The 24,125-nt window shown below is 42.7% G+C and overlaps 1 protein-coding gene and 1 long non-coding RNA gene across 51 annotated transcripts in view; one reads left to right on the top strand and one right to left on the bottom strand.

Moving 5' to 3' along the window:
- Positions 1–9,920, top strand: part of epb41l2 (erythrocyte membrane protein band 4.1 like 2) — a 94,724-nt gene extending 84,804 nt beyond the window's left edge. For 13 of the 50 annotated variants that reach the window (XM_090232656.1, XM_090232665.1, XM_090232659.1 and 10 more), the window contains 6 exons: positions 1,239–1,883; positions 3,070–3,198; positions 3,277–3,375; positions 4,684–4,764; positions 5,561–5,676; positions 8,821–9,920. In XM_090232656.1, the coding sequence (XP_090088782.1) occupies positions 1,239–1,883; positions 3,070–3,198; positions 3,277–3,375; positions 4,684–4,764; positions 5,561–5,668 (1,062 nt within the window). In that variant the 3' untranslated portion in view covers positions 5,669–5,676; positions 8,821–9,920. Of the gene's footprint in view, positions 1–853; positions 917–1,238; positions 1,884–3,069; positions 3,199–3,276; positions 3,376–4,683; positions 4,765–5,560; positions 5,677–8,820 lie in introns of those variants that run through there. The other 37 variants (XM_090232668.1, XM_090232661.1, XM_090232660.1 and 34 more) reach the window with 8 other exon arrangements.
- On the bottom strand, positions 9,076–11,481 carry LOC110522178 (uncharacterized). The gene is made up of 2 exons (XR_002473263.3): positions 11,262–11,481; positions 9,076–10,776 (listed from the first exon to the last, which is right to left on the bottom strand). It is a non-coding gene; the product is annotated as an uncharacterized LOC110522178 (long non-coding RNA).
- Positions 11,482–24,125: the final 12,644 nt, after the last annotated feature.

Below are 24,125 nucleotides of genomic sequence, written 5' to 3'. Positions count from 1 at the left end.
TCTTCTGTTGCGTTGCACTGTGTGTGTAGACTACCTTCTCTCCAGTAATGTATGTCCTTCCTCTAACTCTGACATCTTTGCTTTGTCATTCTCTAACCTGTGTAGAGCTTGGAAGAGGAAATGACCTCCATTTTATTCAGTAAATTTGCCTGCGAGTCTGGTCTGGTTGATCCCGGCTGCACTACCACTAGGCGAGCAGCAGAGGGCGCTGTAGTCACTGCGTCTGGCCCTCTGGCCTCGGCTCTACTCACTACCGAGGTGCTCCTCAGTACAGATGAATCAAAGCCAACAAAACATCAGGTCGCTGCCCATGAGACCACTAATGTATTGTCCCATGGCGCATCTCTCTAACTCTGCCACACCAAGTTCATGACCAGTCCCGACTACCACACACAATCAAAGTAGTATAACCTATTATGGTGACTAGTTGTGTTGGCTTGGCAGTGCACAATATGATGCAAATATAATATAAGCACCTACTCATTTTGCACACACGCTGTAAGAGATTATAGAGCAAACCAGGCTGGCCATAAACTTTGGCATGAATATTTTCTTGTCATTTCATACGCTTCTGTCAATTGCCATTTCTTTCTTTGAATGCTTGTGTTCTGTCTCATTTGAGTGGACAGTGTTACTAAATGTGTTTTACATGCTGTAGAACTGTTAAAGGGTCCCTTCCTACAGATGGGTAGTGAGGTGGTCATGTTTTGTGCATGTCAGAGAGAGAGAGAGACAGTCTCTCTCTCCTAAAACGGGGAAACCTGTTCAGTGCTATGGTAACCCTAGTGATTCCTAATGTCATGCTGATGTGTGTGAGTGACCGCTGCCTGTTGGTTGCCTTTACGTTCCACAGAGATGCCCCCCATCCAGAACCCAGGAGCCTCTCCCTGACCTCACGGTGGACACGGTCGCCAAGGTGGTCCCCCCCCATCTAACACTGCCCCCACCCCTGCTCCATCTCCCTCCCACACATATACTTAACTTCCAGCTCATCTCTCCTTTTTCATTTCAGCCATCTCTTCTTCTAGTCATCCATCTCTCTATTTCTCTCTCCTTTTTCTGGTTGCTGTTACGCTGCCCGTTCTCCATCTGTTGCCATTTCCATCCGTCCTTATATTCGTTGCGTTGCCTTTTTTTCAGTTGGTGGTGTCGTTGTTCTTTGTTGGGTTGTGTGGTCATCTTTTACGTCTTTGTTGTTCTCTCTCCATCCCGTTTGTTGTTTTTGTTCTCTGGTGTAGAGCGCAGATGATAAACAGAAATCCGGCGAGGCGGCATGGCAGGCAGCAGAAGTTGAGATAGAAGAGACGGTAGTCGTCGAGGAGATCAGGGTGGCCCCCAAAGGTTCCGTCACCATAACCACTCCTGAGGTGATCACCCACGTCGCCGTGGAGTCTGAGGTCGAGAAGCCCAAGGACGAAGTTATGGAAGAGCAGAAGAGGCCTGTGAGCGTGTCCTCGGACAGTGAGGAAGAGGAGGAGGAGGAGGCGGGGGAGTACCATCCGCAAGTCACCGTCAGCGCCTCAGTTGACCAGATCAAAGAAGAGCCCGAGGAAGAAGGGGAGGAGGAGGAACAGCAAGTCAATGAAGAGCCAGCTGCAGAACCACTCCCAGAGCCAGTGGTCGAGGTAAAGGCCCAGCCTGTCCCTGCAGTAGTGGAAGAAAACTCAGCGACAGAACCACAACTAGCCCCTGTGGCGGAGGAGAGCCCTGAGGACATCCTGGTTACCCCTGACGAGGCCCCTAATGGGCACGCCGAGTCCCCCGAGGGCCATCCCGGCCCCGTGGCCCTGGAAGAGGAGGAGGAGGAGGAGGAGCCCAGAGTCAATGGGGACGCGTCTCACTCCGAGACAGAGCGCCTCCCCCAGGTTATTTGTTGCTCTGAGGTAAATGAATGGCTGCCGTCTCCCAGACCTGCGTAGTGCAGAGCACGGCCCGTCGCCTAGCCTGCTGCTGCATACTACGCACTTCTGACCACCACCACCCACCTACCTACCTACCTACTACATACCTAGCTACCTACCTACCTTCATATTGTACCTGCCTGCTGCTTCTCTACGCTGTCTGTCCGTGCTTCTGACGCTCAGCACCTGAGCGCCACAGCAACGGAAGGCTGAAGGCCTTTCACCTGCACAGCGGTCCCTTGGGCTAATTTTCGCTAAAGGAAGTTAAATGATAAGTGATAATCGTAAGAAGTAATGGCTAACATCCCCCAAGCAGCACCTTCCGTTGTGCATCTGTGCCAAAGCTCTGCCCTACTCTACTGTGGATCTGTCCCCCAGACTACTTCACTGTAATCATCGCCACCTCTGTCCACCACGTTTCTGTTGGTGTTTTGTTTTTACTTTACATTATACATACTGTGAGCACGTAAACATACATATACACTATACATATGTGTGTGTCGGCCCTGGTCCCTGTGTTTGTGAACGCACTGGCAGAGATGGCGCTGAGAATTGCGTGGGAGTGGAGGCGTTGTTGTGCAGTGCATGGCACTTGTGTGTGTGTGTGTGTGTGTGTGTTACAGCATGTGAAGTGTGTGTGTGTGTGTGTGTTACAGCATGTGAAGTGTGTCCCCTTCCCTGTATTGGGTCTTTATTTGGTTAAGTTGTTGGTTGAGATGAGTCACTGGCATTAATTGGGTTTTTGTCTCTGCCTTGGCGGTCTTCAAGGACTCATCCTCCCAACCACTTACTTAAATGTCACACCGTTCATTTGTGGGAAAGTCAATGCATGTCTGTATCGTGCTGTGCTGTTGGTCGCCTGTGGCAAAGATCAAAGCAAAAATGCATTGTACCGTTACATCCGAGTTCCAACAACCTCTATTATTTGCTTCGTTTGCTTCATTTTGCATTTTCAGTAGGTAACTTCGCTTGCATGCGCTTGGTTGCATGGTTACGCCAAAGACATTGTCGTTTATAGTTCTGTGCATTTTTGTAACGTTCATTTGCAGCCTGTGCGTGAGTTCTGTTCCTACTTCTTTAGAGGTTTGTGCTGTGTTTGCCTTTGCCCTTGGTATATGTGAAGTGTGGGTCTCTGTCATGACTCTCTCTCCCCCTACCCCCTCCTCAGCCACCTGTGGTGAAGACCGAGATGGTGACCATCTCAGACACGTTTGCGGCCCAGAAGACCGAGATTGCCACTAAGGAGGTTCCCATCGTGCACACCGAGACAAAGACCATCACGTACGAAGCTGCACAGGTAGGCCCTCTACCACTAAACGGCTAGTGTTTAGACGGGTGATATGATGCTCTAACTGGCTCCGTGTGTGTTCTCCAGCTGGACGGCAGCGGAGACGGCGAACCAGGCGTTCTCATGACGGCCCAAACCATTACCTCGGAGTCACTGTGCACCACCACCACCACACACATCACCAAGGTAACTACACGTCACCACAGTGACACCCCCCCCCCCCCCCCCCCACGCGTCACCATGGTAGCCGCGCAGCCGCACACTTCGCCGTGGCAACCGCACGCTTTGTCATGGTAACCTCAAAGCCACATCCATCAGCAAGGTAACAGCCCAGCACTCCCTGGTCTATTGTGTAAACGCCATGGTATGTAAACTGTGGACTCTGGCAGGGAGGATTGGATTCCCATCTGGCAGCATTATTCTGTGTAATCTGTGTGCAAATGTAGAGCAGCCTGCTCTGTAGTCTGTTGTGTTGATGCTTGGGGCTGTGACTGGCACCTACCCAGCCCAGGCAGAATTCCTCTGTTGTGACTTGGTGCAGACTCATAGATGCTAAACCTCAGGCCAAGTTTGTGTGCCGCACCTGGCTTCAACAGACCCCAAACATCAGTGGACAGTGTTGCTAGCAGACTGCTGAAGAATTCTGATTTTCCTCTACTCCAATGTGCCCTTATGCAAGGGTTAAGTGCCTTTACATAAGGGCATATCGACAAATGTTTAGCTCGTCAGCTCGGGTATTCGAACCAGCAGCCTTTCAGTTACTTGTCCAACGCCCTTAATCGCTAGGCTACCTTGCTGAAATTGAGAAAAATGACAGACAGTAGCCTACAATTAGCAAAATAGAACTCAATTGATTGAACATGAAATGTTTTTCAATATTATTGAAATACAGTACCCGTCAAAAGTTTGGACACCTACTCATTCCAGGGTTTTTCTTTATTTTTACTGTTTTCTACATTGTAGAATAATAGTGAAGACACCAAAACTATGTAATAACACATATGGAATCATGTAATAACCTAAAAAGGGTTAAACAAATCCAAATTTTAATGCAGTCATCTCCGTTTTAATTTGAAGCATTTTTACCCTTTGCTTGTTTGTAACAACTGCAAAGACTTTGGCAACTTTGTATTTGTAGTAAACTTCGTTCTGAAGTTATCAGCGGTCACACACAGAGAGAGAGAGATAAACATCTTGATTATATGTTTAGAAGAGAGCTATGTATCAAGTGGCGCGGAAGGGCAAAAAAGCATTTAACAAGGCACTTAGCTGTTCTGGTTTGAGGCCGGCTGTAAATGACAAGCATTTTCAAGTGCAACTTTAGTAACGATAGTTTTTGGGAAACAGTTCTGAGATTTTAACGATGCTCCTACAGTGGTTCTAACGATGAACTTAGCCTTAAGGTGCTTTTGGGAAACCCGAGGCCTGAAGGATGTGTTGTTTTACTCGTGCAGTACGTCTGTGCACTTATCCTGAACACCTGGCTGTTTGCAGACATTAAAAGGCGGTCTCTCAGAAACCAGGATCGAGAAGCGCATTGTCATCACCGGAGACTCGGACATCGACCACGATCAGGTGAGCGTCAGTCAGTCACACATCAGACACGTCCTCCGGTGGGACCAATTACACACCACAACAGCTTGTATTACTGAAAGAAAGATGTCGGCTTATTACACTTCTGTCAAAATGTTTCCTACATTTTATACTAATGGAGATATGAGAATGTGCCATACTACTGACTGAGGTCAAGCGCTCATATGTTCAGTTAAGTGGTGTATCTAAGAGAATATATTATTGGCCATTTTTAGCAAGAATGAGAATTCAATGTGGTGGCCCAGTATCTCTGGTGGCTGCTCCTTTAGACTAGAAATGGCAATAAGAAGAGGACTTAAGTGTTTTCAATCAATGTCTCAGCTGAAAGAGATGCATCGATCCCTGTGAAAAGACCTCGCTCTGATTTATAGTGGCATGGGTCTTTTACCTCCGAATGAGAGCTCATCTGGTCATTAAGCCAAAGAGTACAGCAGACCGATACACTCCTCGCAAAGAAGTCCCTAAAGAACTCACCAAAATTCACAACAACATATGTTTCCATAGTAGAAGTTCTTCCCAAACCCCAAAGGCACAAGCATGGGCAGATGTCCAAGCCATGCTTTCCATTCCTCCCCCCACCCTCCCATCCTTTGTCTTCATTTTATGTTTTGCTGTTTTTTTGTTGTTGTCGCTGCTACATTTCTCATCTGTATCCATAGCGCCTCCATTTTGTTTGTCTGTTTTTCTGTTCCTTTGTTCTCCTTTATTTCCGTTAATGCCATCGTCTCCCTTTCCTTTTGGGTGTGTTGTTGCCGTGGCATGTTGCCACCCCGGGTAGGCCTTGGCCCAGGCTATAAAGGAAGCCAAAGAGCAGCACCCTGACATGTCAGTGACTCGGGTGGTGGTCCACAAAGAGACAGAGCTGGCAGAGGAGGGCGAGGACTGAGGCGCCAGGTAAGGAACAGAAGCCACCAGGAGGCCCAGGGGTGTGGTGATTAGGGGATTTATAGGGGTAAGTGGTAAAGGTTAGTCCCCCTCTGTTAGGATTCTATAGTGGCTCTTCTAGCCCAAACCAACAGCACATCACAGGCATCCGCCGGAAGTAAGTCCCCCACAGGGTGGAACTGACTGTCTCCTTGTCTTTTTCTTTGAGATCTCCATCTTTTCTCTTAACTCCACGTTTCCTCTGTCTGCACTTATGACTGAGCTATTTTTGGACAAATTGTAAAGTTCATACAAAATGTCAGCAAACCAAACATCTGCAGATGTGTCACTTTTTCTGGTCAAAATGTTTTGTTCCACTGGCTTTACTAACCTCGTGACGTTACCATCTGTATTCTAATATGCACAGTACTGGCAGACTGTGGAAGCACACTCTCCACCAGACAGATGACCCCTCATACACACAGGAAGAGCAGATTAATGACAATGGTAATTAATTGGTGTAATGGAGGAGAAGAGAAAACAAATATTCCCTGTGGGTTGCTAGCGTGAAAGCCCTTCACAATAGCTCTTTTAACAGTCACTCGACCTTGTCAACCCCTGGAGTTGGAACCATTCCAATCCATTGAAGTCTCATGAAGCTTGGATCAAGCCCAGAGAATTGTCTTGAATACAACTCAGTCATAAATCAGTATCTATGGGCCCATCAAATAGGAGCCAGAAATGGATTCACACAATAGGATCAAATGTACCCACAGCAAGGCAGAGGCTCATAGACAATTGTTAAATATAGTCGATTCAGGGGTGCTTGGTGGATAAAATTCCTTGATTACTTTGGTATTACTCTGTCCAACCAACTCATTGCTCTGCCTACACCCTGCCCATTTAGCGGTATGTCCATTGGTCGTTTGCTCAGACCGTCATGGCAGCCGTCCAATGCACAGGAACTTGTTTACATTACAGTTAAGCTATTTCTTAAAATCCATCGGCAATACAATGTGCTAAAGGTATTTCCACCACTTCAGAGGAGGACCCGATAGACCTCCGGCCTGAGCCAGCCCTTCCCGCTTGTTAGTTCTGTCATCCTCTCCAGTTATGGAGGGAAATAAGCATGACTGCAGCGGCTGCTGAGAATAGAAAGGCGCTTTGATTGGTGTAGCAGCGTATTTACCCTTCAGTGAGAATTTTGTGGTCCCCCTTGTCAGATCATCAAGTGCTTTTGTCTTGTCTACCTACAGAGCCTTCAGAAAGTATTCACACCCCATGACTTTGTGTTACAAAGTGGGATGAATTTTTTTTTTTTTTTTTTTTTTTTTTTTTAACTATTCATACAAAATACTCTGTCAAAGTGGACAAAAGAAAATTGATTCAACCAAAGTATTCATCCCTTGAGTCAATACATTTTAGAATGACCTTTGGCAGCGATTTCAGCTGAGTTTTTCTGAGTAAGTCTCTAAGAGCTTTCCACACTTGAATTGTGCAACATTTGCCCATTATTATGAAGCTCTGTCAAATCGGTTGTTGCTCATTGCTAGACAACCATTTCCAGGTCTTGCCATAGATTTTCAAGCAGATTTATGTCAACTGTAACTCAGACACTCAGGAACATACACTGTCTTCTTGGTATAAGCAACTCTAGTGTAGATTTGACCTTATGTCCTGCTGAAAGGTGAATTCATCACCCCATGTCTGGTGGAAAACAGACTGAACCAGGTTTTCTTGTATGATTTTGCCTGTGCTTAGCTCCATTCCATATGTTTGTTTGTTTTTGCCTTGAAAAACTACTCAGTTCTTAACAATCACAAGCATACCCATAACATGATGCAGCCACCACTATGCTTGAAAATATGGAGTGGTACTCAGTAATGTGTTATTGGATTTGCCCTAAACATAACACTTTGTATTCAGGACAAAAGTTAATTGCTTTGCCATATGTCTTGCACTATTACTTTAGTGCCTTGTCGCAAACAGGATGCATGTTTTGGAATATTTGTATTCTGTACAGGCTTCCTTCTTTTCACTCTTGTCAATTAGGTTAGTATTGTGGAGTAACTACAATGTTGTTGATCCATCCTCAGTTTCTCCTATCACAGCCATTAAACTCTAACTGTTTTAAAGTCACCATTGGCCTCATGGTGAAATCAATGAGCAGTTTCCTTCCTTTCCGGCAACTGAGTTAGGAAGGACGCCTGTATCTTTCTAGTGACTGGATGTATTGATACACCATCCAAAGTGTAATTAATAACGTCACCATGCTCAAAGGGGTATTCCACGTCTGCTTTTTGTATTTTTTTTCTCCTCTGCCAAATGGTGCCTGTCTTTGTGAGGCTTTGGAAAACCTCCCTGATCTTTAAGGTTGAATCTGTGTTTCGAATGCACTGCTCGACTGATGGTCTTCACAGATAATTGTATGTGTGGGGTACAGAGATGAGGTCGTCATTCACAAATCATGTTCAACACTTAATGCACACAGGGTGAGTCCATCCAACTTGTGTGACATGCTAAGAAAATCTTTACTCTTGAACCTATTTAAGCTTGCCATAACAAAGGGGCTGAATACTTATTGACTCAAGACATTTCAGTAAAAATGTAATTCCATGTTGACAATGTGTGTGTAGGGCGGTGACACACACAAAAAAAGTCAATTGAATCCATTGTAAATTCAGGCTGTAACACAACAACATGAGGAAAAGGTCGAGGGGTGTGAATACTTTCTGAAGGAACTGTACCTGGCAGGACGTGAGCGATGCCTCGCTCATCAAAAGACTTTGAAGCAGACGCTGGAGTACTACCTGGTTTTGGGTTTGCGTTAGGGACATGGTGTCTTTTAATCCCATTCGGCTAGTATGTAATGAGAATCCAATTTCTGCTGTAGTAGCTCTTTAGCTCAAGGCGATTCAGCCACTTTCGCCGAAGCCGATTTAAATCTTCCTAATTAAATTAGAAGTGCAACAAAATAGCAGATATGATCAACTGTATAATACACTGTTAATCAGTGCAAGGCAGTTGCATTACCATACCAAGTTATTTTAGGTGATTTTGATTAAATCTCCAGACACGTTGGACCTTCTCTGTAAAATGACTCCAGTTGGTGGCACTCAACTCTCCTTCATGTTGAATAGAATATTCAGTCCTTCAATTCTTTCTCTTTCGCAGAGCTGAGAGCCTGTGAAGTTCATACTTGGATGTTTGAGAACCTCCTGTCATCTCCCAAACCGAGAGTCAACCTGGTGGGAAGACTGTCGGACAACCCCGAGGCTGAACTCCTGTGTTTCATTGCACACGTTCCTTATTTTTTTTTTATCACTCAGAAGAAAACCACTTAGCTAACATTTGTAGCGTGTTTAAATTGTTTTGTGCTTTTTGCAAAAATAAGAAAAAAAATTCTGCCATTATTAGAACCAGACAGGATTTATCAAGTGGTCATTTTTATTGTTGAGTAGTATTCACATTCCTAGTATGTACAGACGGGTAATGTTATGAGAAAGTCATTTCAATATCTATCTTCCTGTATTCATGCAGTTGCAGGTGGACAGGTATTATATTATATTAGCTTTGGTCCTGGTCTTCTTCCATGTTCTCTTAGAGTCAAATGTTTATCAGTTTCTGGGGACAAGGAGTAACAGCAAATTGTATTTAATTGGGTGAGTTTCCAAGGGACTAGCAAAGGACGAAGCGCTGTGTCATTTTGTACATTGCACTACAGTGCCAACACATGTTCTTCTCTATGCAGTCATAACTAAAACATTCCATTAAAGGGCAGGTGCTTTTCCTGTACCTCCCTCAGAAAAAACACAACAAAATTGACATTTAAAACATGAAACACATAGGCAGCTTGGAAACTTTTGCTTTTCCATAACTTTCTGGCATCATTAATCAGAAATATATTTGTAGAAACATATATATTTTTTTGCTATCTTTCTTTGTCAATCAGTAAACTGATTTAGATTATGTGGTTTTTTTTGCCCCTTCTTAAATATTTTTAATATATTTCAGAGGTTTTTTGACAACTAAAAGAAATACACAAAATTGCCACTGTTTTTTATCTTTTACCTGTAGGTAAAGAAGATGGCTGCCCTTAGCTCTCTCTGCAATCTGACAAACCTCACCAAACCCAATGACGATGTCAATTTGCTATTTGGGCCCAGTGTATAGCAAATAATCTTAGATTTTTAGCAGCTTTAAAATGTTGTCTCCCCCACAGCCACCCCACCCTCTGTGTAACACTGTTGAAATAAAATGTTGTTATTCTCTGATTGGATGAGTTTGGTTCATTTTTACCAGTGTTAGGGAGTAGTGAACTATATGTAGTTCAGCTAGTAATTGAACTATATTTTGCAGTAGCTTGGTGGTAGTTGAACAAAATTTAAAATCTAGTTAGTGTTTTCAGTAGTTAATTACTTTTTTTTTTATCTCACCAAGTGAGATCCTAAGTAAATATGTTAACATAAAAATTACATTATTTAATACAATACATGGGAAGTCTATAAGTATCTGCTAGCATGCTAGCAACTTCCTTAAAACTACACGCAGAGACATGAAAATGGTATCCACAAGTTAATCTGACTCTGCGGAAGTAGATAAAGGGCCTCAGTACCAAAACACTGAAGTATCCCTTTAACAAAAGCTTTTTGTGGACTTCTCAGTTTCTTAACCTTTTCAACCATAAGGAAATATTCTGAAAATATCTTGAACCATTCTTAGAAAGGTATAATAAACACTATAATTGCAGCAATAAAAAATGTACTTTGTCTCTGCATTCCAACACCTTGTTAACCGTAATTTGGAATTCCATATTGGTTGTTGCTTCACTCCATCCATGGCTTAGCTCGTGTTTTATCCATGATCTGGTGGTGGACAGTCCTCAGTACTTGTATTCAGCATCTCCATCCACTGTACTCTCACTGTGACACTGTTCTGTTTGCAAATGAGTTCTCAGAAGGCTGTACTGTACCCAGCAGGGCAATATCCAGCGTGGGGCCATCCACACTTCCCCTTCTTAGGTATACATTCTCCCCCCAGCCCGTCGTCTCTGCCTGGGTGATGTGGTTCTGTTGTGCTGCCTGGAGGCCATGTCCCTGGGGTAAGGTGCTGCAGACAACTCTGCCTCTACTGAGATAAAGAAAGAATATAGTCAGTCTGTCTCTTTGTGTCTGTGTGTGGTCACATCTCTGTCTACAGCCAGCAGGGTTTGAAAGCTGTGAGGCCTGAGTCGAGCTGAGAGGCAGAGCTCCATCAGTAATACTATCAATAATGAAGAAGTTGAGAAAATAATGACCAGTGACTAAGCCGTCAGGCCAGCTCCACACTAAGAAGCTTTCCAATGACTGCTATAGGTCTTTCAGACAGGGTGAACTGTTTTCAAAATTGTTTTTTTTTGTTTGTTTAAAAAGAAGCCCTTTTTCTATGCCAATGCATGTCAAATCATACCAGGTTTACACGGGCTAATTGTCCAATAGCAATATTCTACAAGTAGTATGTTACAGACAAATAAGAAGATATAGATATTGACAATCTGTCTCATCTAATTGCATATTGTTAAAAATCACTAATTTGTTAGCTGTTATGACAGATAAAGCAGAGTGCAGTTAAATTACCTTCCTTCAGCTTCCAATTCAGGTAAACCATGATCTGTATCAACAGCAGAGTGACAGGCAGGAAGACCCCAAACCACAGCAGCCATCCAGGGACCTCCCTGAGAACCTCTCTTAGAAACAGCACCAAGCTGGACATACTGATGGTGGTAACTGGTGAGACTGAGGCCTTTGGCTCTGTGACACTGCTGTAGTAATACCACTGGTGATTTGGACTTTGTGCGGTTGTTTAAACAACCCTGTGATTACTAAGTGGATTTACTGCTGCCTAGTTAATAGTTTACCCAGCCCGGGACCTGTGCTAGGGGGCCAATCCAGACGTGAGCCTCTGTTACCCTGTTCCGACATCATAAACATACAGACTCTCTGTCACTTTGGATAGTTACCATTTCTCTGAGATAGTATGGGGTTTGATGGAAACATCTAGTCTGTTGAAGCAGATATCTGAGAGATTTGAATTGGCCAAACAGATTTTGAGTGAAGCTGTTGAAAGGTTATCTGTGTGAATGTCTATTGACTGGTTTGTTTAGTTTAGGATTGTGACACAAATTATATTTGACTGGGCTATTATACTGACCTCTGATTGTATGGTTGTGGAAGTCTATACTTAATCAGAATACAATTGAAATCCGAATTGATAAAATCATTGCGATCTGTCTTACAAAAATCCCTGAGGTGTTTTATTTTGTTCAATAATAGGATTTATAAGACTTCTTATTATAAACAGGCTATGTTACTCAACTTTCTTTATTGGCACGATAAGCACGGTTTCCTTTGAAACAGGCTTTACTCTCAACTGCGAATACTGTCAATGTGCATTGTGTGTTTTTTGAATAAGCATGCCCGAAAGTCCCCTGCTATGATTACAGAAGAGATTTACAACACTTCATGAGCAACTCTGAAACCAAAATACTCCCCCCAAGGGATTGTGTTTCATTTTCAAGGGTTCAAGATTACTACAAAATGTTCTGTTTAGAAAAAAGTTTGTTAGCTCCTTCATCTGGCCTAGTAATGTTCATTTGTTTACCATTCAAGGTAAGGTTATTCAAATGAGCCATTGGGGTACCGCGAATAAAAAGCCATTTTCTCAATCATCTCCATGTCAGGCCATTTCTGAGGCTTTCTCTTGTTTTCGTAGACTCTTAGTGCCTTGTTCATTTGCATACTGTGGTATTTGAGAAATCCATAAAACACATCTTTGACCTGCCACAGTTTTATCTAATCAATCCCTCGGCCCTAGAAACTCACGTCACTGTCTCAGCCATCAAATGGTGAGAGAGCCACTTTGACTCCGAATGACGAATACCAACCATCTGGATCAATGCATTGGAATGTATCCTCCCTTTCATCATGAGCTTATTTTGGCTACCCAGATGCTTTGCCAGGCTTCGTGGTTTCATTGGGATTTCTGTAACAATTGCGGAATATGTTTTCTCCATCACTGGCTCAAGTCCTGGAGAGGGACTATACTTAATATCACACACTGGTGCTTATTAAGGGCGTGCAGCGCTACAGTAGGCTTTTCAATGGCATTCGGCATTGTATGTGGCTTTTCTATGTGTCCTAGATCTTGCTGCATTTTCATAGTAGTTAAAGAGAAATCACCATATAATTTGATTGTCTCCACCTCTAACATGGCTTTAGACTGCACATAACCCCACAGCCCTTTATAGCTCAGCTCCAAAGAGAGTGAGAGAGAGCGCGCGCGAGAGAGACCGAGAGGGAGCTGTGTGTGAAATCCAACTACCTTCATAATGGAATCCGCCGCCTGTCTCTTACTTTGGCTACTCAGCCCTACTACTTTACTGGATTTAGTCACGACTGACATTTTCCACAGCTTGCTCGCGTCCCCATTACATAAGCACACGAACTGGGGGTTTTGAGTGGGTATCGTCGCTCTGTTGTTAGTGAGGGTTCATAGGCGTGTTCATGTCGTGTGTTTTAGGCTGGGTTTTGAAGAGGGTAAGGGCCAGGGTGTGCTGCTTTTATATAAATATTATTCTAGGCCTCCGCGGTGCTCTATAGTTCATAAGAATACAGTGCCACAAACTACTCGATGTTTGATTTTGCGTCTACTAACATGTCGTTACGATTAATCAGTGATTCAAAACCCAACAAAGTGTCGCGAGCGCTAAAGATAGACTGACTGTCGATGCTATTTAAAATATAGACTATTAGTCCTTAGCGATGGAGATGAAACGTTCAAACGCTGCCACAAAACATAAGCAACTCATCAGAGCACGTAATTACCTAGCTCCGACCCAGAGCAGACGTATTTAATTAGGCTGTCATGTTTAGACTTCCTCAGACTTTAGTAGCTACTAAACCATGATAGATCTTCTGTTTGTAAGGGAGAGGCCACAGTAAGTGGATGTCTCCCCTACAGTGATCATGTCTGGGCCTACTGTCATTGCCTAAGCACCACACTTCTCACTCGAAGGGGGGGGGGGGGGGGGGGGCATCATTCTGGATTCAGTCTATTGCCTGTCAATTGTATCGACACTCACTGGATGAGACATAAGGGTGGGGACTCTAAAATCGTGATTAATCGAGGCTAAATTGGTCATTGGCGTTTTCATTACTTGTTGATGATGACAGTCATGGGCAGCATACTGTATAGTCGCCATATTTTCTCTCCTTGATAGATGAGCATATAACAGCCATCTGTATGCTAGTCATACTAGAAGAGCATTTCAATGCCTTTCTGCCGTTTTGTTATGTATCTATCCAGAGTTGCCAATGTGTTAAATGCCACTACGCTTCATTTGAGGACGGATGACAATTTCATTTTTAGTCGCCATCACTCAGCATCAACCCAATCTCACTCATATTCCAACTATTGACTCTGCTCCTCTGAAAAGATGGATTATAATGAAAACCCGCCTGAGGTGTGTGAGTTGTCTGACCACTGTATTGTCCATAGTGAATGTAGGACTGCTGTCTACAGCAAGTCAGTACTGTAGGAAGTGGACCCACTACCTTTCGTTGATGGGATGACATGGTCTTAACCTTTCTCCTAAACCCGCTCCCTGAACAGCCCACCCACATGGATCTGCTGGAACGTATGAACAGATTGTTTTGTTTCTCGACACATCAATCAATCTCCGTTGATCCCATTCCACACCATGAAGCTCCTTCAAGGTTAAATCTTACATTCTACTACTATATGCATCATGTACTTGTTCCGTCCTGTACATTACACTAGATTTGGTATTTAATGGTTTGCATCTGCCCATTAGCGGTAGGAGAAGAGAGAGCAGCGCAATCATGGTTTGCTCTTCAAACACTGCTCCTCCACACCATTCTATGAGCTTGTTTGTTGTTTTCCTGTAGTGCAATGTTAAGTCAACTGCTAATTATTTTTCCAGTATGATCATACTCTGTATAAACTGAGCTATTACCATGTTCTACTATAGGCAGTGCAGCGGAGGACTGCAGAGCTGACAATGTGTTCGTGTTTACTAGAGCGTCTTGGAGACATTGTGATGAGGTGCGTCTGTCCGTGAGGAGCTGTTGGAGCCCAGGGTTGGCAGGGCTGGGAGTTGAGATTTGGTTCTATTTAGTAGGCTGCTCTTTTGCATTGAGCAGCGTGTTATTGCTGCAATTGTCATTATGGCATGTTTGAAACCGTTGTGGAAATGTGTGTTTCTGAACACAAGGATGAGCTGCCAGCTGCTTCAATAGGGTTCGAATGATGCACATCTTCCCATTCTATCAGCGCGCCTATTAGCCAGGCCCTGAAAGGTTTTTTAGCACGACAAAAGGAGAACAAATATTAAGACATTAAACACATGCTCAAATTAATTAATTCTAGATATGTTTCTGTTCTGTCCATCAGCCCTGCTGGCTGGCTCTTTCATCTTTTTGGGCTCTCCTGATCTTTCCCAAGTGGAGCACAACCAGACACTTGACGATGACCGAATCTGACAAGGCTTTGAAAATCTAGGATAAATATTGGATTGGCGTTGTGGCGCAACAGGGGCAGGAATTGATTAGTAAAGGAATTTGCCTTAACTCTTTAACAGATGCATGTCATGGTTGTGGGTAGACTGCTCTCTCCTGCCGCAATTCACAAGATAAGAGGGCTGCCAAGAAAAAGAAAATACTCTGACAAACCCATACAAGACCATATGAGCCAATCGCAACTCCCTATCTGACGATCATAAATGCACATGTTTATTTGTTTATCTATTAGTAGCAGCATACTTCTGTATTACAGTTTGATTCTTCTGTTTTACCAGAGCCTGCAGCTCTCTACTACTCATAGTAGATAAGGAGGTAGTGTTTACAGAGGTTCTTGTGAGGTTGTACATCCATTTGAAAGGGAGCGAGGGATTCATTAGGGAGAAGTATCGTTAAAGTAGGCCTTCTTCTCTGCATCAGGTTTGAGTAAAAGTGTTTTGACCTCTGCCCTCTCTGTATCACTCCTCACAGAGAGCCTTCTTACCTTGACGACGAGTGTGTGTGCAATTAAAAGGAAAACTGCTTTTCATTCTATAGAAGCTGCCAAGTGTGTACAGCAGAATACATGGATGTAAAATACAGTATGTTAAAAATGAGCGTTAACAATGTTTTTGGTGTAGGGCATACGGGATGGTGGGAAAGGTTATCATTTCTTCCTTCTTTACTTAGGTTTTCAGTGAGAAACATCTTGGGCCCTAACACTGGATGCTTGTCAAGCATAATTTATCGTTTTAGTATTCTGTTAATGGATTATGCCTCTGGGGGGGGGGGGGGGGGGGCTGGCTATGCATTTCCCCACCTCTACACACTGGTGTATGACTGACACATACAGACACTGTAGACTATTCCCTCCCACGTGGGTTATGACAGATCTCTTCTTCTGTGATTCATCTTTCTGAATGTCATTATGTCACAATAATATATTCCACACATCATGCTGTGTCAGTGGGGTAAATCTGTTATTTCTAGGAGTTTCACAATATATTTGGTGAAAACACACTACTCTCATTTGTGGGAATTCGGATGAGTCAATCTCCCATTTGCCTGTAACAAAAAATGATGCGCATCATCAATATTCCTGTAGTGTATTGAGATGCGTGAGCAAACAAATCCCCGTTTGGATATATGCAAAGTGTGTCCTGGTATGGGTAGTTTTGTTTCTGTTGGGTAACTATGGAAACAGTGCTGGTGTGTAAATGTGACAGAGGTCTAATCCTGTGGTGTGAATGACACATTTAGAGAAACCGTTTGTAGTGTAGGCTACAGAGGTGGAACTGTCCAGGGGTGTAGTTGATAGCTTTTAGAATTCCACTGTTGTTATATAAGGGGATGTGTTTGGAATAGTCATTCAGCTTTTAGACATCTGTGTTTTAGTGTGTACAGCCACTTGATCACCCAAACCTATCTACCATACTGAAATGGTTTCAGCCTCAGCCTCATGGAAAACAGATCACTGTTGGCAGTACTACAAGCACAGTGCATTCACTGAGTGGACAAAACCTTAAGAACGCATTGAGTTGCACCCCCTTTTGCCCTTAGAATAGCCTCCATTCGTTGGGGTATGAACTTAACAAGGTGTCAAAAGTGTTCCACAGGAATGCTGGCTCAATTTGACTCCAATGCTTCCCACATTTGTGTCAAGTTGGCTGGATGTCCTTTCGAGGGTGGACCTTTCTTGATACACACTGGAAACTGTTGAGCGTGGAAAAACCCAGCAGCGTTGCAGTTCTTGACACAAACCGGTGCGTCTGCCGCCTACTATCATACCCTTTTCAAAGGCACTTTACATATTTTGTCTTGCCCGTTCACCCTCTGAATGGCACACATACACAATCCATGTCTCAAATGTCTTACGGTTTAAAAATCCTTCTTTTAACCTGTCTCCTCAAATCAAATCAAATTGTATTGGCCGCATACACAGATTTAGCAGATGTTATTGCAGGTGTAGCAAAATTCTTGCCATGCTGCCGTGTCTGTCGGCGCCCCTTTATCTACACGGATTGTAGTGGATTTAACAAGTGACATCATTAAGGGATGATAGCTTTCACCTGGATTCACCTGCTCAGGCTGTCGAGGAAAGAGTGTTCCTAATGCTTTGTACACTCTGTTTACATTTTATCATACTAGAGTATGTACATACGGTTGTGTGGGTGCAGACTGTTCAGCAACTGTGATGATACTTTATGTACAAGCTGCTGGACAGAAATCTCCTCTCCGTTGAAAGAAAAACCCATTAGTGGGAAAGTGGAGGAGCGCACATCCTTTTTCTAACCCCAGGGAGAGACAGTTTTTTTGGGGCTCATAGAGGAAAACTCATATTTACTGTGCGTTTTTGCCCTTGTGAAATGATGACATGCTGAGAAATGCCAAGTCGTGGGCATGGAGAGAGAGATCCGGTCTGCCCGTTTTTTGTTGTTGAGCATGTGTCAACTTTAAAAACAACTTTAAAACAACGTGACGTGAGAATTACAATCTCATCATCTGACTTAAATGGATTTGATTGAGACTCGTGGCAGTCAGTTTTAATTTCATGTCCTAAGACACTGGAGGTTGTTTGACTGAAAATAAATGTTTAGATTTTGAAGGGAAATTAATCAAGGGCAAGGGTGTTATCGCAACAGAAGTTGTCCAAAGGGAGCTATTAACATACAGTCTGACTAACAGCACAAGTTATGCATAAGCATGGCATATGCTGTGGATTTGGTAACATACAGCTTGACCTCAGTGTAATTGCTCTTCCTGACTCCCCATCTCTGCTTTTCCAACAAAGCTTATTTCATACAGCTCTCTGTCTGTCTTCATACCTGGGACAGTGCTTTTGAGATATAATGTGTTTTATTTACCAGCCTTTCTAAGTGCACTGTAACATGAATTGAGAGAGCCGTGCACCATACTTTATTTTTAACATAGCTACAGTAGAGAACGTGGCTGTCACTGGGATTATTGAGGGAAATGGCGCCACCATTGATACACCATTACAGACATGTATTGTTATGTGTAAAATCGTCCACATGCTTCCCAGCCGAAACCGTTCAGAATAGTTGGTGCATATATTATGACATTTTGTTCGTTTTAGACTTCGGTAAGGGTTTTTTCGTCTGTTCGGCACATTTTATTTCTTGAGGCAAGCCGAAGTCTTTGAGAAATACTGCACCGAACATCTTAGTTAGATGTGAAATTGCACTACTAAGATCTGAATGACAGATTTCATGAGTTGTGTAAGAGTTCTCGTCCTCCTCTTCTGAGGAGGAGGAGTAGTATGAAGGATCGGAGGACCAATTTGCAGCATGGTAAGTGTTTGTGATGTAATATTTAATTAATCAAAACTGAACACTGAAATACAAAAAACAATAAAGTGAACGAACGAAAACCGAAACAGTCCTGTCTGGCGACATACACAAAGACAGAAAATAAACACCCACGAAACACAGGTGGAAAAGGGCTACCCAAGTATGATTCTGAGACGACTAACGACACCTGCCTCTGATTGAGAACCATACTAGGCCGAACACAGAAACCAACATAGAAAAACAAACAGACTGCCCACCCCAACTCACGCCCTGACCATATAAAATAAAGACAAAACAAAGGAACTAAGGTCAGAATGTGACATGGTCTCTATTTTTTTCGGACTATTTTGAGGAAGTGGCTGGCTACGGTGTCTCAAAATGGACAAACAGTACTATCTTGTTTTTCAAGTATGTGAGCACACTCGTTCTGTTCGCCAGCTGAACTGAAGCATGCTGACGCCGTTCGGCTCCGCGCTCTGTAATAGAGCTTTTAATGATGCCAAGTTCCGTGATTTTCAGAAGGTGATAAAGTACAGTACCAGTGAATGTTAGGAGATGGAATGGAACTGACTTGAAAGTGAATAAAAACTGTTTGCTGTTTGTTTTGGTTGTGTTTCAGATTATTTTGTAAGAATAGAACACTTCTACATTAATGTGGATGCTTCCATGATTACAGATAATCCTGAAGGAATCGTGAATAAGGATGACTGAGAAAGTTTGAGGCATGTAATTGTAATGGTGAGAGGTTGGCATTTCTTGGGGGTATGATATTTGTGCGTCTGTAACTAAAACAAACAGCGAAGGCATCCAACAAGTTTGTATAGTCACAACCAAGATGTAATCTTTGCGTGCTAGAAATATGGGACCAAATACTAAACCTCTGACTACTTTAAGTTAATACAGGTACAGTGGCAAGAAAATGTATTTGAACCCTTTGGAAATACCTGGATTTCTGCATAAATTGGTCATAAGATTTGGTCTGATCTTCATCTAGGTCACAACAATAGACACACAGTCTGCTTAAACTAATAACACACAAACAATTATACGTTTTCATGTCTTCATTGAACACACCGTGTAAACATTCACTGTGCAGGGTGTAAAAAGTATGTGAACCCTTTGAATAACTGGTTGACCCTCCTTTGGCGGCAATAACCTCAACCAAACGTTTTCTGTAGTTACGGATCAGACCTGCACAGCGGTCAGGAGGAATTTTGGACCATTCCTCTTTACAAAACTGTTTCAGTTCAGCTGTATTCTTGGGATGTCTGGTGTGAACTACTCTTTTGAGGTCATGCCACAGCATCTCAATCGGGTTGAGGTCTTCTGTTTTTGATTTACTTCTGTGTTTTGGGTCGTTGTCCTGTTGCATCATCCAACTTCTGTTGAGCTTTAATTGGCAAACAGATAGCCTAACATTCTCCTGCGAAATGTCTTGATAAACTTGGGAATTCATTTTTCTGTCAATAGCAAGTTGTCCAAGCCCTGAGGCAGCAAAGCAGCCCCAAACCATGATGCTCCCTCCACCATACTTTTCAGTTGGGATGATGTTTTGATGTTGGTGTGCTCTGCCTTTTTTTCCTCCACACATAGTGTGGTGTGTTCAATCCAAACATCTCATCTGTCCTCTGAATATTTTTCCAGTAGTGCTGGGGAACATCCAGGTGCACTTTTGCGAACTTCAGACATGCAGCAGTGGCTTCTTCCGCAGTGTCCTCCCATGAACACCATTCTTGTTTAGTGTTTTACATATCGTAGACTTGTCAACAGAGATGTTCGCATGTTCCAGAGATTTCAGTAAGTCTTTAGCTGAGACTCTAGGATTCTTCTTAACCTCATTGAGAATTCTGTGCTGTGCTCTTGCAGTCATCTTTGCAGGATGGCGACTCCAAGGGAGAGTAGCAACAGTGTTGAACTTTCTCCATTTATAGACAATTTGTCTTACTGTGAACTGATGAGATATATTTTGTTCAAGGCATGGTTCACATCAGGCAATGCTTCTTGTGAATAGCAAACTCAAATTTTGTGAGCATTTCTTATAGGTCAAGGTAGCTCTAACCAACATATCCAATCTCATCTCATTGATTGGACTCCTGACTCTAATTAGCTTTTGGAGAAGTCATTAGCCTAGAGGTTCACATACCTTTTCCAACCTACGCTGTGAAATGTTTAAATGATGTATTCAATATAGAGGGCTGTAATTTCTAAACGGTTCCCCCGATTTGGATGAAAATACCCTCAAATTAAATCTGACAGCCTGCGCTTTAACCTAAGTCATTGTATCATTTTCAAATCCGAAGTGCTGAAGTACAGAACCAAAACAACAACAAAAATGGTTGTTTTTATTCGAACTGTCCAGCAAAATGTTACTTTTTATTGAATGCTGATTTAGACGATTCTCTCACTGACTACCCCTCTACCTGACATCTAATAGCCTAACCCAGACCACAACCGGTCGTCAGGCTCTGTCTCAATATTTTGATTAATCATTATTAATCTGTCTGAAATGTCTAAATATCCATTTGTGATTGTCAATTTGAAAGTTATGAGGTAATGTATTCACTGTGAATGTGGCATCACACTTTCTTGTGTAGATTTACGGTCTTCCTAATTGGCAGAATGCTGTTGCTGCTTGATTAGCGTCAGGGATTAGGCGATTCCACCCTCTGTAGAAATGTGTTTTCCAAAGGGTATAGCAACCTGATAAATTCATCAGAATATGTAAATGTGTGTGAAGTTGATTTAGGATTACATTTTGTCCTGTGCTGAAATAACTGTATATTCTCCTAAAATGAACCACATCCCCAAAACTCATTCTTCTGTACTACAGTATCCAGTGCCATGCATCCCATCCCATACTGGTCTATTGACCGGCTCCATCGTCAAAACATTACCATTGCAGTGTTGAGTGGCATGTATACTGTAAGTTGTACGTTGTACTCTATGATTGTGCTTAATAAAAAATAATTGGAATGTATATGTCCTGTATGTGCCCGAACAGGTTGATGAGCTTGCCTCATATGGGGCTCCAGACTCCACACACTACCCTCAACTAGCTAAAACCAAGTCTAAGAGAAGACACCAGTCAGTTACACCTTGGTATCATTGTCTTGTTTGGGTTGCAGTCTCGTTGGTCTCTCAGCTGAATCCTACAGGCAGAGGAGTGTAGTGGCCCTTCACTTGATGGGAATGACCTTTTCACTAAATCCGATGGTAATGAAGTCCCTACATCTATTTCCCCTGTCAGAACGTTTTGAATTGTACTTTTCTATTGGATGTTGATCTTGTACTGCTACTTGAAATGATCGGTGTGAAGTGGATGGGTTAGTATGTCAGTACTTTTCAAACACTTACCTGAATTGTGAACTACATTTGGATGCAGAGCTACAGTAGATTGGTGTTGCTATATCACAGTACTGTATGTACGGTCAAGTTTTTTTCTGCACTTTTTGGGGGGTGGGTTGGTGGGGCTTAAACAAAATGATTGTTTTTCTGACATTGTGGTTCTAGATTGATATCAACATGAACTCATTACTGTGATGTTTATGGAAACACCACTTTCTGGATGTCAGTGATTCACCGCTTGCTTGACATTTTGCCGTTTGTGAGCGTAAAATAACATAATCTGTTGCCTCCCCTGTCTATTGTTCTAATGAAGGGCAGGTTTGCACCCCACATTTTTAGAAAAAAAATAATGTTATTATTTTGGGGTGCTTGCCTGTTTTGCATGTTATTTTGGCATTAATACATGTCACATCAGTTTGCAAACAAAGTGGGGGGGGGGGGGGGGGGGGGGTGAAATGAGCTACAACTGGGATAATATGTTTTGAACTTTCATCTAACTCGGAATTGTAACTTGGCCTCTTTCTAGAGCTATGACCTGAAGATCACTGACGTCATCATGATTCAACTTTTATTTTTTTTAGTTCCCAGTTGTCTTGAAAGCACCATAAATGCAGAGAATGACAGACTTTGATGACAAAGTTTGATAACTAAATAGCTAAGAAAGTAATGCTAAGTGTATGTTGTGTAGTAAGCTGTTAGTAGCCCATGTATCTCACCCTAATAAATTGGTCTGTTTTCACCTCTTAATTTCGCTTACTGTTCTGACTTGGTAGCCTATACATGTTTTAGAGAAATGTAATCATCGAATATTGTAAGAGCTTTCAATGCCTGCTTATATGCCCCCTTTATTTATCATACTGTTCTGACTTGGTGTATAGGGAGAACACTGTAAGAAAGGCCATGTTCTGAATTCTGTCGGTGTACTTTTCAAAAGTGCTGAACAAATAGTTATATTGACTACGTCCGTCCTAGCTCGCTCATTAATGTTTTAATCAAAATGATGGATTGCCTCTTATGCGCTTGTTGTCCCCTTATGCCATAGTTTGTACATCTCAATTGTCAGTAGAAACCACATTTGTTTAAGCAAGTCAGCCATATCAGCTACGTTTTTTTTTAGGCAGTAAATGAGGCTGAATTAACTGTTTTGCTGCCAGACAAGGCTCCGCTGATAGCCAGGTGTAGCAGTGGTATAGTGCAATTAATGTGTTGTGTAGTGGCTTTGCTGGCATGCATCCCACTTTCTTTTTAAAAATTTCTTGGTCCATGCTAAAATTGCCAAAATCTACTGCCAGGCCAGATTACTACCTGTCACCACCAAAGGATTTAATTAGTGTATTTCCTGGTGAAACCAGGGGACAGCACCCCCCCTCCGGAGGTGAGGATTGCTTTAGGGTCTTCTCACTAGCCTCAATCAATACTCTGCTTCATTCTCGCTCAGTGTAAAGATCCATCTTGTCAGATATCATCCATCCAAAATCCATGCTCTTTGGTTTGTTGTTTTGAAGGGTGGCATTTTCATCCACAATTTAAAATGAATTTTCACATTGGTTGCAGACAATGATTATCCTCTTAGATTGGATTCAACCTATTGATACAGTACTTTATTTTCAACATTGTACATCTAATTAAAATGATAGGGGAAAGGTGCTCTGTAGTGTAATTAACTCACGAATCAAGGCCACAGAGGACATTGGATCATGAGATCAACAATGTTCTTATTAGATGATGAATCAGGCCAGATGGTTGAAAGACTAGGCATTAGGAGTGAGGGCTGGGGGGGGGGGGGATTGTAATTACTAAGATACTTCCTCTGAGCTTTCAGTTCAGGCGTCCTGAGAGACGGCTTCTCACAGCTGAGAGAGAGGAAGGGTTGATTTGTGTTATCTGTGTGTCAGTGCAGCCATGGTATTTCATGTGTGTATCAGAGCTCAATTCAATGGCTGTCAACGGTGGAGGACACTGATCTATATCGCCAAGAGAATCCCTTTTGTTCTGGCCTGATGTCACTTTAATAAGAATGCTGTACGTCAGGGTTACCCCAACTCGAAACTCTGCTATATATAACCAATGCTATTCAATCTGACCCAAGTCATTATTGTAAAAACAAAGCAATGTTTTCTGTCTGTACACAGTGAGCTCCAAAAGTGTTGGCACAGTGACACGTTTTGTTATTTTCACTCTGTACTCCAGCACTTTGGATTTGAAATGGTACAATTCTTATGGGGTTAAAGGGCAGACTGTCAGCTTTAATTTGAGGGTATTTTCATCC

This window comes from Oncorhynchus mykiss, chromosome 4 (genome assembly GCF_057628025.1).
Source record: "Oncorhynchus mykiss isolate SJ-2025 chromosome 4, ASM5762802v1, whole genome shotgun sequence".
In the NCBI taxonomy this organism is placed as follows: domain Eukaryota; kingdom Metazoa; phylum Chordata; class Actinopteri; order Salmoniformes; family Salmonidae; genus Oncorhynchus; species Oncorhynchus mykiss.
The sequence above is the reverse complement of the archived record's forward strand: the minus strand, read 5'-3'. Positions and strand labels throughout refer to the sequence as shown.